The 13,889-nt window shown below is 44.3% G+C and overlaps 1 protein-coding gene across 4 annotated transcripts in view; it reads left to right on the forward strand.

Annotated features, from left to right (window-relative positions):
- LOC111252473 (uncharacterized) overlaps positions 1–12,932 on the forward strand; it is an 84,550-nt gene extending 71,618 nt beyond the window's left edge. For 3 of the 4 annotated variants that reach the window (XR_002674228.2, XR_002674231.2, XR_002674229.2), the window contains 3 exons: positions 3,279–3,479; positions 9,545–9,657; positions 10,323–12,932. Coding sequence is in view for 1 of the 4 variants with exons in the window: in XM_022810443.2 (XP_022666178.1) it covers positions 3,279–3,479; positions 9,545–9,606 (263 nt within the window). In the remaining 3 variants the exon portion in view is untranslated. The remainder of the gene's footprint in view (positions 1–3,278; positions 3,480–9,544; positions 9,658–10,322) is intronic. The other variant, XM_022810443.2, reaches the window with a different exon arrangement.
- Positions 12,933–13,889: the final 957 nt, after the last annotated feature.

Below are 13,889 nucleotides of genomic sequence, written 5' to 3' on the forward strand. Positions count from 1 at the left end.
TAGTATCGAAGTTATGCCGAAACTAAGCTATTTGAAACGGCGAGCGGAATACACGAGCACGAATACATTACGTAAGACAGAACCGACTGATATTTCACTGTCCCATTCATCTTTTTCTCCCAATATATCACTCATGCTTCTTAAGCCGCCATCGTCGTAGGCGCACTTGTATCCTTCAAGGCGTGCGAGCCTTCAGCCTTGTTAATCTTAGGCCCAATCACTAATATCGTCAGAACAACTACAAACAACCCCTACTTCACTAAATCTTATTTCTGTCGCAGCTGTCGTGCTAACAGCGACTCAGATCCGCTAACCAGTACTTTCACACACGAAACATTATTAAACGACAACGTCCATAAGGAACTTGTAGCGGGGCGCCATTTGGCATCCGAGTGTCGCCTGTCGTCGTCACCCGTGTTGTATCAACTATGGCCGCCGCTTTCACAGCTGTTGTCCGTTTCACTATGTGTCTATATATCTGCTAAGTTGGAATATTGTTATCATCCTTAAAGCCTCCTCTCTTTTGTTCTTACCCCATTTATGATAGCGCACATAGTCGACCGGCCCGGAGCAAACTTGTTCATCCTTTCTAACGGCTGGCTCGGCGGGCCACTTACCGATTTCGAACTCTTCGACTGCATTTGCGAACCCCTTCACCTGCTCGACTACCATAAGCTTATAGGTAAAATGCGTATAGGTATATTAGAAATTACAAGGAACACCTACCTCCCTACAACTGCTAATAGAACAGCGGTACTCAACTTATTCCTAAATACTGCTACATGTAGGCGATACGACCTGTCGCAGTCTCTAAGCGATCTTCGAACGCGTCAACTGGTCCCTTGATCACACGCACTTGCGCCTTTCGTGTCACTTGGCGCTGCCGTTGCTTTACCGTCGTTGTCGAAGCTGTTAAAATTGTTTTTGTTGTTGATTTTGGTGTTCTTTCAGCTGTTGTTAGTTTCGTCGCAGTGACGGCTGTTGTCGTTATCGGTGTATCTTAGTCGTTACTTTAACGCTGTGTGATCCGGTAGTTTTCGTCGTCCTCTGTTTCTCTTATCGGCCGGACAATCAGACCGCTTGTTGAGTACCTGTTAAAAACTAAATGTTTTTATCTTATCTCAACCTGCTTTTCTTGGCTCTGGTGCGGCGAACAGCCAGATGATGAGACATAGACGGTAGTCAGCGGGCTGAAATGATCGCTTTGGTGTCTATACGAAAGCTAGTTAATGCCTGGGCCGCACCGGCTAAATACGAACGAGTGTCCACATTGAATCGTAAGCAAATAACTTGTAACTTCGAATACTGTGGTCGCCGCTGTGTTAAAATGTTGTGCCTGTACTTGAGCACTGTCCAGGTTTAGCTGCATCAAATATACAGATTTTGTCCTTGCTCTTACGTTATGGGACCTACCACCCCATAAAGCACAAACAACAATTACGAATGTGATCAGCATTAAGTTCGGAACAAGTGTGCATATCTATTTACGTCAAAAAACAACTCCACATGAGGCTGACGTTTGCGAATAGGGAAAGGTACAAGTTTGCGGGGGCCTTGTTCGACCTGGGTTTGATCGGTACCGTACAGGCTCATCATCGGCCAACTACACGGTTTTGCAGTAGGCCTTCGTAAAAGCAATTCCATTTCGACAGACCTCAGTGCTCGTAGGAATTTATCTCGGTGTTAGTGAGGATGAACTGATGGCAGTCCTCAAGTGTTCTGTGAGCGACGTCGTCATTGGTATCATCCTCGAGCCGATCGGCAGGGACGTTGCAATGAAAAGACTTCTCAAAGGAATTCCCTTAAAGAAGCAGACCGGCAAGGTCGTCGGAGAAGCAGGACATTTCCACGGCGTCGCGCTCACCGACACTCGTGGGCTTTGTCATCGTCGGATCGACTTCATCGTTTTGTATTGCCATCAGCAGCGATTCTCGCAATAACCGTATAGTGCCTCTGAGAAAGACCTCTGTGCTAGAGCTCTAGAGCTATGTTTCGGTTCGTTCGGGCCCTGGTTGACCTCTGGTGAAGACCCTGCGTCCATCGTCGGGGTTCGACTTCGATGAAGATAATCGATCAATAGTCTCCAAGCCATTCGAATGCTGCATGCCCAATAGCCGATTGTTGTAGGTTCGCCGCATTCTGTTTACTAGATTCCATGAAGTAGACAAGATGAGGTCGTCTGCCAATAGAAACAGACAGAATTCGAGGATGACCCATTGAAAGATGGATGGATAATAGCTCACGTTGTCTTCTTGAGGAGTCGCTGGTTCAAAACACCCACTTAGAGTGCAAGACCGTCAAAGAACGAGTACCATATTACTATCGTCGTCTTGCCAAACATCGGCTAAGAAGAGACTGGCGCTGAGCGACGTTCCGCATCACGGAGACCAATCCCAATATCTTCGCCGCGCGCTAAACAAGTGCCTCTTCTCGAACTCTGCTCAGCAAACGCAATCAGATACATTCGGCATCCATCGGAATAAGCATGAAAGACGCAGAAGCCGCCGCAGTCATTTCTGCTGCCGATAACGATAATGGCGCCACCCAGAAAAAAATTCGAGAGAAACAGCAACGAGCAAACGTCTCGGAAACAAAGCGCTCTGAAGTTGATGTTCGCCCCGAAGACTAACCTATCCTCACCGTTCATGCTGATCTTCGGTGACGAACTGATCTTCAGCGGTCACATCTCGATCAGAGATGCACTGGTGCTTCGTCATCGTCTAGACGTTCAGAAATGTATCGTCACCGACACAGGCGGAGTTCAACACAGCCAACCCCCGCCTGCGTCTGTCCCGGGTTCTAATTCTTCCGTAAATAGTGGGTTGCTTTGGCGGTGGCAGTACTTAAGTGGCGATATTGCTGCTCGCTTTGGGCTGACGGCATATCACATAAATAGGCAGCGAGTCACTAGACTAGCGAAACAATACCGGAAGCCGGTTAGTTACCTTTGTAGTTGCTGGAGAGAGACGGAGAGCGTTCGCTGCTTGGTCTTCGAGGCCTGTCTGCTCTGTGCTGTGTCTCCGTATTCAGTTCTTGCCGAAAGAGCTACGTAGTGCTTCTCTACGAGTCACTTCGCAATCACTTATCAGTTCTAGATATCGTTAACGATTAGTCACTAAGAAATTTTCGTTGGTGTCGAGATGTTGGTTAAGTTCCTACCTATTTGTTTAACGTATGGGTATTTGAAGTGGGTTTCAGTTGGGTTTTTTTTTCGCTCGATTTTTCGTTTCATTCATTCTTACGAGCTGTTTGTGGGTTTTGTCATTTTATTTGCACAGCTCTCCGGGCCCAGCACGAAGAGCGAATGGCAGTAGCATTTTCGTCGTACGGCTCACCAGGTTTCGGCTCCAAGGGACCGTTCTCGTTGAGTCCGACACCTTCATCGGGTTCGCTTGACTCCAGCGGATATGGGAGTCTGTCAGGATTAGCCAGACCGTCGGCTGACGATCAGCTCAAAAGTATCCAGAAAATGGTGTCAGGTAGGTACCTATTAGATACGAACATTAGCGGGAGACGGACCCCAACGCTATGGACACGGAAACATGGCTGTTTGTTGTGTGAGATAATCCCTTTTATATTAGCCGTATTACCACGGTTGTTTCATTACGATCGCGGTCCTTTAACGATAGCTGCCTGTTGTACAAATAACCCAATGCGAATGCCACACCAATATAAATACCGATGAAATTACATAGATGCTTGGTCGACGTTTCGCGTTCAACGAGGCGCATAGTAACACGATGTTTTATCTAGATGGATAATAAAATTTAATAAGAGAGAAAAAAAAATGGTATCATAAAGTTGACCTATTTAGTGAATGGTGAACGGTGAGATCGGAATATGGCAAAATTAAGATCAGTCGAATTCTATCGTATACAAACAGTCCTACGCTATGCATTTCGGGACACGCACGATGAGACATTGCGACTGTGGTCGAGCTTTAGGCTCGTGGGTACAAAGCCAAACAACAGGTTGCTTATTGTACGAAGCAATATATTGTTTTAACAGTTACTCTATGGATCAATCAATGTATATGTGTGCTGATTATGGGCAATTTCGATGTGCTTAAGTATCCCTCGTGCTTAGTTCGCTCGTTCACGTTGTCTGTCATAGCCGATGTGGATGAGCATATTTGATTTTTCCCTTTTTCTCGTACGAATAGGTGTTAACCTAAAATATAAACATCACTGAGCTAGTCGGCATGGTTGAAGTCTGCATTTTCTGTCACTATGAGAAAACCTTTAATTCTTACTCACCATTTATTCCATACAGAGATCGCTGTTACCCGGCCGTCATACTGTGACGAAGCCACACCCGAGCGGCTAAATTTCCGCCTATTATCACTATTATTATGCTAGAATTCGTAGTTGCCATGTTTCTAATTATAACTTCAATTATGAAACTGAAGACTACATTACATGGCTGGTCAGTTTCGCCAGAAGCAAAAGTTCTCCATGTCAAATACCTGAGTTCAATAAATAAAAGATATAGCACAGCCCCAACTAGCACGATGAAACCGTATCTCGCAGCCATCATATGTGTGCCTGGCAATTACTGGTACCGGTTATTTCTGTCTCCGCGCGCAACTTTATCATTCCCTCCCTGTATCATTTGCACCTTCATACGTCACCCGATTTGTGACCTTTTATCGACGAGCTCCTATCTATCTCAGTAACAATACTCTCCTGTACCCAAATGCACAGCTACAAGTCTAGTGGGCTCAGTTTTTATTTGTAGTTTGTAACAGATTCATCGCATAAGACTCTGGCGAAGGGTTTTTACGCGAACGCCCAGTATCTTCCCGATAGCGTAGCGTCATTCTCTCCACTGCACTTGCCCCCAAAGTTTCCGCATCAGCGGCGCTACCGTAATCGCTGCCGACGGCGACTGTAGTAGCCGCCACAGAAAACATCTCGTATTTAGTATATAGACTGTCTCAGTCTCGTACATCTACTGATTAATCGACGCCATGTCTATAACGTTATTGCATGTGACATCGGTCTACAACCCCCAACCAACGCCAGTGTTCTGTTCAGGATATCCTGAGCAGCAGGACTATCCTGATAGCAGAAGCAATAATTCTGCTAATTGCTCCACTTAGAGACAATACGTAATAAGGAACAGAAACGAATGAGCGTCGAGCTGAGCTCGGCCAGTTCGGGTTTGCCTGTGCTGGATAATAGCGTAGAGTAGCGTTCAGTCGGGCACCGCGGAACGCCGGGGGCTCAAAACAGCGCTAGTCAGGGAACCGCCGGTAGCAGTGTTAGCGAAAGAGATGCTACTCGTTTTGTCGACCTTGTCAGGATCACACCCATACCGCCAAAAGCATTGGCCATCGACTGGCTAAACCGATCCCCAGCGGCCAGCTCTACTGTAAGGCAATCACTTTCACCGGCAGTACCTATCGATTAATTTAATGATGTGCCAGCGTGAGACGAGGCGTAAATTTAATGGGGTAAAGATTCTGTGATCGAACAGACTGATTGTTTCTATGCATAATACAATTTGGATTCGATAGTTATGAATGTGGCTAGTACTAATAAAAAGATATTCAAGCACCGAGTCACTGAAGGAGATCTACTATCGAATACAATTTGAATAAGGTTTTTGTCAGCAAATGCCTTATAACAAAGACCAGCGATGGTCTTTACGACGAGCGGCTCCTTGCCGCTGACGGAGGAGTAGTACTGAAGTAAACTAACGCCACAGATGTTCAGTAATGCTTCATGTTCTATATTATTTTATTACAGAGAGGAAAAACGATCTATCAACGGGAGCATGTGCTGTCTTGTGACTGTGCCGTCATACCGCGCGTTGATGACGCCCATTTGTGGCACCATAGCACTATACCCGTAATCGAAACACCGTCGTGCGGATTTTCGTGCAGAAGTTTTGGTAGACGCACTTATATGTGTCAGCTGTTTCGTGCGCCAGCTAATCTTACCGCTGACTCAGCTACTATCAGCTTATAGTCATCCATTTAGCCCGGTGTTGTTGTCTCATTAGCTCGATCTATGGGCTCATGTCTGCCCAGCTCTTCTCACATGCTAATCATCATCACAATTACCGTCTTCACCTCTCAGACTGTTGTTTTCGCCTAGGTTACTGTTCGCCGCTGTTGCTGCCGCCTGTTGTTGTTCTTCTTCTTTCAATATTTACTCTAGGAGAATCAGGCCGAAGCGTAAGTTACTCTTCTAAATAACAAACAGATACAAACTCAAGTACCCGCAATAGCACCACACTGCCTACGATGAACTTCTGCAACCGGCAGACAACCAACTTCAAATGCTGCGATGTCTCTAGCTACTAGCATGCAGCTCTTGGGAACTTGTATTCCTAGCGGAACTTGGTGTATACGGTCTGCTGCCATTACCGCTACCCGTACCATTGCCGGAACTGTCGTTATTGTTAATGTCGTCGGTGAAGTCAGCGCAAACGCCCGTGACACACACACAGACAACTTTGCTCTTACTTACACGACGTAGTTGGCTAGTTAGTTCGTAAACCCTACTATAATGTAGAGATCGTGTGTGTAAGGATATGTAGTAATACGCTGGCCTAGTCTATTATCCTGGTTGTCCTTTTTAGTTGCTGTTCTCTTGTGATCCTTGTTACGTCACTGCTCTTCTGCTGTCAAGTTTTCTTGTCGTTTTTGCTGCTGCTGCTGCTGCTGTTGATAGCTTTCGCGACAGCTTCGTCGGTTGATGCGCGCCAGCAACAACATCATGGCGACGACGGCGTATGCCAACAACAAAATAAACAAGACTAAGGAAAAGAAAACGATGCGAACGAAAATGTGCCGTCAGGACAAGCCGGCAAGAAGGATCCTCTAAACACTGCTAGCGAGCCAGCCTATGATGCTGCTGCTGCTGCTGCTGCTGCTGCTGCTGTTGCTGCGGTCGTCTTACTTACTCCTCCAGCTATCAGCGGCAGTTGCAGCTGCTACGGATCCCGATATTGCCTAAGATGTTCTATTCTCTCCTCCTGCTAAAATGACTCTCGGCACAGACGAGAGTTCAGTTGAGCGGTAGCACCAATGTGCTTTTTAGTTCTTTCGGCCGTTCAAGCGATTAGCAGCACCAGCAGCACGCTGGCACCGCCTCAGTCCCATCGCTGTGCTCTTCGTTGTCATCATCGTCGGAATTATCATCATGATCGCCATCGTCGGTTATGACAGCCCGTCCGCATACGGAGAAATAGCCAAGAAAATACTGGTAGGCACACCCCATCTAAAATTTCGGTGCTTCGCGTGCGTTCTTCCATGGATAGATGCATTGTGTACTAGTTAGACGGACGGGTCCACAGGCACACACATTCACGCGCATATATACAAACACCCTATATCCGATACTCACAGTTTAGTGGTCACTCTTGCTGTTGCTAGCAATACTATAATATAGTATGTTAGCTCGTTAAAAACACATGGTAGAACAGCAGCTAACCTGGTAACTAGTGTGTAATCGACGAGGACCCAGCGTGTAACGGCAGTGACCCGACAAGCCAGCCTGTCTAGGTGACGGCTGCGGCGACAGCGAACCGTGATCATGTTGGGCTGCCCTGATGATTCATGCTGTTCACGTCGTGGTCGTTGCTGCTGCTATCACGGTTGTAGCTGGCGTGGCGGATGCGACTGGTGTCGCCAGTAACTGTTAACGAGACGAGATGGTACTCCCGGGCCAGCAACAGTATCATTAGCCACTCTAAACGCATAGAGACAGCATCAGCAACAATAGCGTCAACACCGACGGCGGTAGATACACGGAAACGTACGGAGTATGATCTGTACGAAGGCCACGCATCGCTACCGCCACAGCAGCGGCAATAACAACAAACGACGGCAACTTGGCCGCATGACCTGTCTGGCGCCGTGTGGACTAGGTATCTTGACGTCCCCATTTCGAGCTGGCGACCGTTCGATATCGGCCGGGCATCCGGCGCGCGATGCACGTTTAGCAGTCGCACGAACTGCCATAATGCTACTGATGCAGCTAGTGCTGTTGTTTCTACCTTCATTTACGCTCGTGTTGACTTCTTTCTTCGAGCCCATCCTCACGCAGCTCATAGCAACAGCAAACACAAGCGATTGATAATCTATAGACGTGAGGTGCAGTTACTGATGCAAGCAGTCGAGACAAAGCTGTCGCGGTAATCGGCCTCGGCAACCTGGAGTGGCGATGAAGTCATCTCGAGTGTCCCACAGTTGTTGGAATCGTCGCGTAAAATTTCTACACAAGTAGCAGACGCATCGTCGTCGTGGAGAAACGTCATTGGGCAGCAGATCATTAGTATATAATCGATCAAGCATATATGTCGTTATGGAAATATCGGCTAGCGTCGAATAGCGTCATAAGAATCCAGATGGCTTCGGGTGCTCTCTTCCAGATTAATTGAACAAGATAAGCTTCTCAATATTTCGTGAATCTTAAGAGAGAGTTGAAGGTCAGCATTGCTCTATGAAATAGATACGCGTTTCCCTGTGAGCAAACGAAGCCTTCAGAAAGGGAACAATTAAATTGATTGAAAAAAGTATCGATTCCTATATTTTATGATGGCCTTATATAGCACGTGTGTTGCTAAGGGAGCTATGTCCTGGAAAAGCTTCAAATGATTTTGAAAACGGCTATACTTCTATAGGTAAAAGTAAAGAAAGCTCCTCTAGGCGGGTCATCTATTCTCGTATGTACTGACACGGTTTGGGTTATTTATGGCACCTGATGAAACTGTGCCACACGAGTTGTGTTTAAAGTTCGCTTGATATACGTTTGCACCAAAATTGCACCAAGATTCAAGCGCAAACCAACCTACATATCATTAAATCTAATGTTCCCGCCAACCAAATAAAAGGCCCTAAGAGTAATCACATGGAACAATATTTGTCAGTACAACTCTGGAAAAAATGTTCTGTAATTAACCGCATCGCTTCAGACGCTGGTCACAGTTACTCCGATTCAAGTTATATCTTGTCTGCGCTCGAAACACTGAGTTATAGTTGAATAGAGGTATTTGATAACCGTAACACCAACGCGTAGCCCGTAATTATCGGAATGGTGCTATCTGCAATTGATAAGCATGATCCGGAATCTTTCAGTCACTGCTCGATCCCGATGTGAGCTCTAACAATATGACTATACGTGGCTGAAACATATGGTGGTAGCTTATCGGCTTTATGGGTACGAAGATCAACGATTTAAGCTGCAGGCCTAAATCATCATTCGGAAGAAAGATTATAGTACTTGCTCCGTGTTTTACGCATACGGCCAAGTTGAAATTATTTCTAAATAATACAAAACGCATGGATACTCTAATTAACTTACCAGTTGTATGACGTTCAGATACCATGACGGATCGACGTGTAACAAATCGTCATAATTTGAGGTGCGCCCAAATCAATGTTCGTTTGTTTGTGCGTCGTCGTCGAATGCTTCGAAGGACTGTCGAGATGCTGGCCTATGGTCACCATTTTTTACTATTGTTTTTATCATTATTGGCTGTGTCTTCTGTACGAGTGTTTTATATCAAAAGGTTCTGTTCGCCTACTTTTTAGGTTTGGAACGCCGTCAGGAGCAGCTAGCCATGATGTCACTCTCTCGGCTAGGAGATAAATGATCGTGGCGCCCCGGTTTAAAAATTACAATCGATCAATTAACGAATACGTAAGTAAGTAGCCAACCGGTTTGTTTTTTAATACAAATGCAACTCTCAGGAGATCACTTAAAATACCTAACAAGCTGAGACGAAAAATGTACGAAGTAATAGGCGCAGAGCGATTCTAGTATAATAAGTATATATATATAGTACGTAACATATTGAAGACTTATAACGAACGTATAGAAACAAACGTTAAGTAAGTAAAGTATAGCTAGTATTATTGCTCACCAAACATTTGTTAATCAAAACAGTATGCCGTTATAGGTAATTATTGCTTGATAGAGTTAAAAAAAAAAAAAATAGTTTAGTTCAGATGGCTCGTTTCACAGGGTCTACTTTTCTATAAGTACACGATGCCGAGTAGTAAAAATGGATTTTTTCTCCTATCTGTAATCATTTAACGACGCCAGGACCGTATGCCTATGAAAATCCCAATGGGCCGGGAGCGATGCTTGTTGCTCCACGTTTTAAACGCAAGGCCAACAAATCTATACACAATCAGTTAGCAATTTTGTATTTATTTAGGCTGAGAAGTGCAGATGACCCGATAAGAAAACTGCAATTAGAAAATGAAGAAGTGGCCTCACAGAGAGATGTTTACCTTTATGCCTGTTAAATTGTACACCCTCAGAATTCATTTTCTACTAGCCAAACGCGAACTATTTATCTTGCAGAAACAGCAATATTCTAGTCAGTGGAATCGAAGCATCATAAATCCTGTGCAGCTTCGCGCAAAAGTGCTTCAAAGCGCTACCCCTTATGCATTCATCGTAAAATAAGCCGCCGCCGCCGAAACATCAATACTATGTCTACGGAACGGCTTTGCACTTCCGGGGGCATTCTTCATATCCACTGCTCAGGACCCGTACGTCACTCAAACGCTGTGTCCCCGAGCTTCGAGCTCAACATGTTGATTCCTACAGGTGATCCAGTCGAGCTAACATCGTTACGTGGAGAAAATATTACATCGACCTGTTTCGTTTTTCTAGATGAAAAAGCGTCTTGTTTACAATCTGTCTGTCTATCTATCTATCTATCTTATCTATCTGTCTGTCTGTCTGTCTGTCTGTCTATCTTGAACTTAAACTTCAGAACAATGTCTGCACGGCTTCGCTCGTAAGTTGATCCTTGAACTGAACGATCGAGCGGCCGTAAAGGTGTGAACGGCGGTAAATGGTGGGCAAACGCCGGGTTGGTTCATCCCTACTATACAAATCGTCAGGGTCGACATCGAACAGACAGACAGACGTACGTAGACCGTAATGACAGTATCTATATTAAACTAGACTATCGGATAAGGAGTAGAAACGTTGTACACGCAAATAAGCCACATCGAAACAGACGATCAGTATCTATTCGAAGAAACTGCATCGCACACAGTGAGCGGGCTTTGCTACTGCTATATTGTACATAATAGTGTACCTATATTATCGCAACTATGTGTTATTATTATTATTACGACTGTGTAAGTACGGGGAATGGTGAAGGAATGGAAAAATGGGTAAAAAAAACCCATTGCTGCTGATAACGTTCATCATGTCTAGTTAATATAGAAACTACGTCTTCAATTGAAGTTACATCTGAAGGCATATGCAAAATAGTAGACCGATCGCGTTTGCTACAGATATATTGTTTTAGAAATAAAATATCTAATAAAATGAAAAAAAAAATAATAATAATAACAACGTATGAAGGCTTTATTGCAAAATCCGTTAAAGCTGTGAGCTAACTATGTACATTTTAATAGCAATTTTCAAACGTGTATCACACGTAGAAATACTTTGGGAGTTGATTTTGGACCAAGCATAGTCCTTTGAAGTGCATCGCGAAACTCTAGCAGATCGTAGAATTTTTTTTATCAGGCAAAGATGGCTTGTTCCTATACTATAGACAGAGACGTTCTAATTAGCGACGATGTCTAGCTGACGTAGTCTATCGATGCCTTACGTATAATACGTTTAGGACGACGAACTATGAGTAACAAACAGTGACAAGGTTTATAGAAGACCTACGGAGCTTGATCTACTACACGACCGAGGCTACATCGAAACGTACAAGCTTTTTCATATTTACCGCTGCTGTTTACAAGCACAAAACTTGTCTATATAAGTCAGCCTCTCAGCTGAACGCTTCTAGATAAACGAAACAACATAAAGACAAACGAAACACCGTCGCGATGCGCTAAAGGCAACCACAAACAACGATCTGATCTATCGTCGCTGCTAGAGCTAGTTTGCAAAAAAGCCTAGACAATGAATTAACATCGCCAAAGTTAACTGTGTAAGTAATACTTCCGAAGAAACAACATATTTATGCACAACTTCGACAGATGACCAACTGCTATAGTCTTGTAAAGGCAAAACTGACACCGTTCAATTTCCATGGGGGCATCCGGGGTTTATTAGGCTGGTTTGAAATTACGCACCAGGCTAACGCCGTAATAAGACAGGCACCGGAAGCGCGTTCCTTCGAAATTGTTTTACGTCCACGTCAAAATTAACGCAGAGTGTCGTCGGAAACAGATTATGTAGGATTGCGGTGTGACTGCATCGTACCCGAACTCCAGTCAGTCCAATGCGAAATATGCATAGTAACTCCGTCATGCAGTCATGTGTGTTACATAGTACTCTACGATAAAGGCTAGTGAACGTTCTTTAATCATGCGAAGTACACTGTTGACATTGATACCTACAACAAAATAGTAATTACTATCATTATGTAGTTATTACACCATTAATTATGTTGCTGAAATTTGCCAATGACAGTCACGCATGGAAGGGCGGATTTGCGACGGGTGAGATTTTAGTTAGGACACATGTTGCCCTGTTAGCTGAAGGACACCGATGGTGCGTACGAAACTATCGGCTAAGCCGCTCGAAGCTCAGCGTTACCACAACCGACGTCTACATATGCCACAAGAGGCAATTTTCCCCCCCTGCGGGGGTTGACAATGTATGGAAAGATTATCTGGGATTTGGGAAACTTGGTACTGCAGATATGAGAGCAGTAGCAACTCTGCAGAGATGACAGTAATAGAAATGACACAATTAAAAAAACGAAAACACGAAACAAATGACTATAGCTATAAACAAACGGATGGCGATGGATCGCAACGAAGCCGAAGAACGCCGAGAATGAACCAGAGAGAGTATTTTGTTGGCAACGAAAAAAAAAAGACATAGAAAATAATATTTAAAATTATTATAAATAACAATAATAATAGTGGTAATCACGATGTTGATGGGATGGATAAGCTAAATAAACTGAATGCCCACATGACTATACTCGTGTCAAAGTGTCTTCATTGTGCCTCCTGGTACCATATTCACTATATAATCTCATTATAGTTGTCCAATTTTGCCAGATTAGGTACGACCTCACTCTATATGACTATTTACCTGTTAAGACTATTATATGGTAACTCGAATAGCTTAGCACATTCATGGAGCACCGTAGCACACGGAGGTAGAGTTTTATTCTAATTAGAATATTTTTATGTGTTTCCGACTGTACAGTGGGGCTGGGCAAAAAAATACTTTTCACCCTTTTCACCCAAGCATAAGTAAAGGTATTTAAATATTAAGTAGGTTGTAGGTACATGCGAGTACTGCGGCCTCGTAGCAACCTAAGTAGACTCTACTAAGAGAAAATGACGCAAGTTTTACTGCACGGCAGAGTCAAGCAACATTGGCCTAGGGCATTAACTCTTTACAGACAGAAACTTCATTTCCGCGCGTGGAAGCGCAGCTTTTCTGCGGGTTCAGCGATGCTAAACTAAAAGTAAATGGCCGGTACTTCTGTTTGACGGGCCTGCACGCGCTTGTGAATCATGTGACAACACTAAGCGTCGCATTGCTATTCTATGTTTTTCTACGCTTCGACTTTATCTGTAGACTGTTGTAACAGACTGATAACTTCTACGGTATATTCGGCTTTTTGTTAGTCCAGTTACCGTTGCTATTTACTGATTGACTATTCGTCAATATTTTCAGCTACCGAATTAATAATCGCCTATCGTCCGTATTTTGCGACGGAGCATCAATTTTCTACCTATTCATCAGGCGTATCACTTGTTTTACTTTTTGATGAAGCTCTTCGTGCATAGCCAACGATATAAACGGCGCTCGTTCCATGATAACGTTTGAACTCTGCGTACGTGTATGTTTTTACCACTAATTTCAACCATCTCAGTATTCCTGACGCCGTGAAGAGTTACCAAAATATTACCCCATTTTGTGAGT

Source organism: Varroa destructor, unplaced genomic scaffold (assembly GCF_002443255.2).
Source record: "Varroa destructor unplaced genomic scaffold, Vdes_3.0 BEIS01000006.1, whole genome shotgun sequence".
In the NCBI taxonomy this organism is placed as follows: domain Eukaryota; kingdom Metazoa; phylum Arthropoda; class Arachnida; order Mesostigmata; family Varroidae; genus Varroa; species Varroa destructor.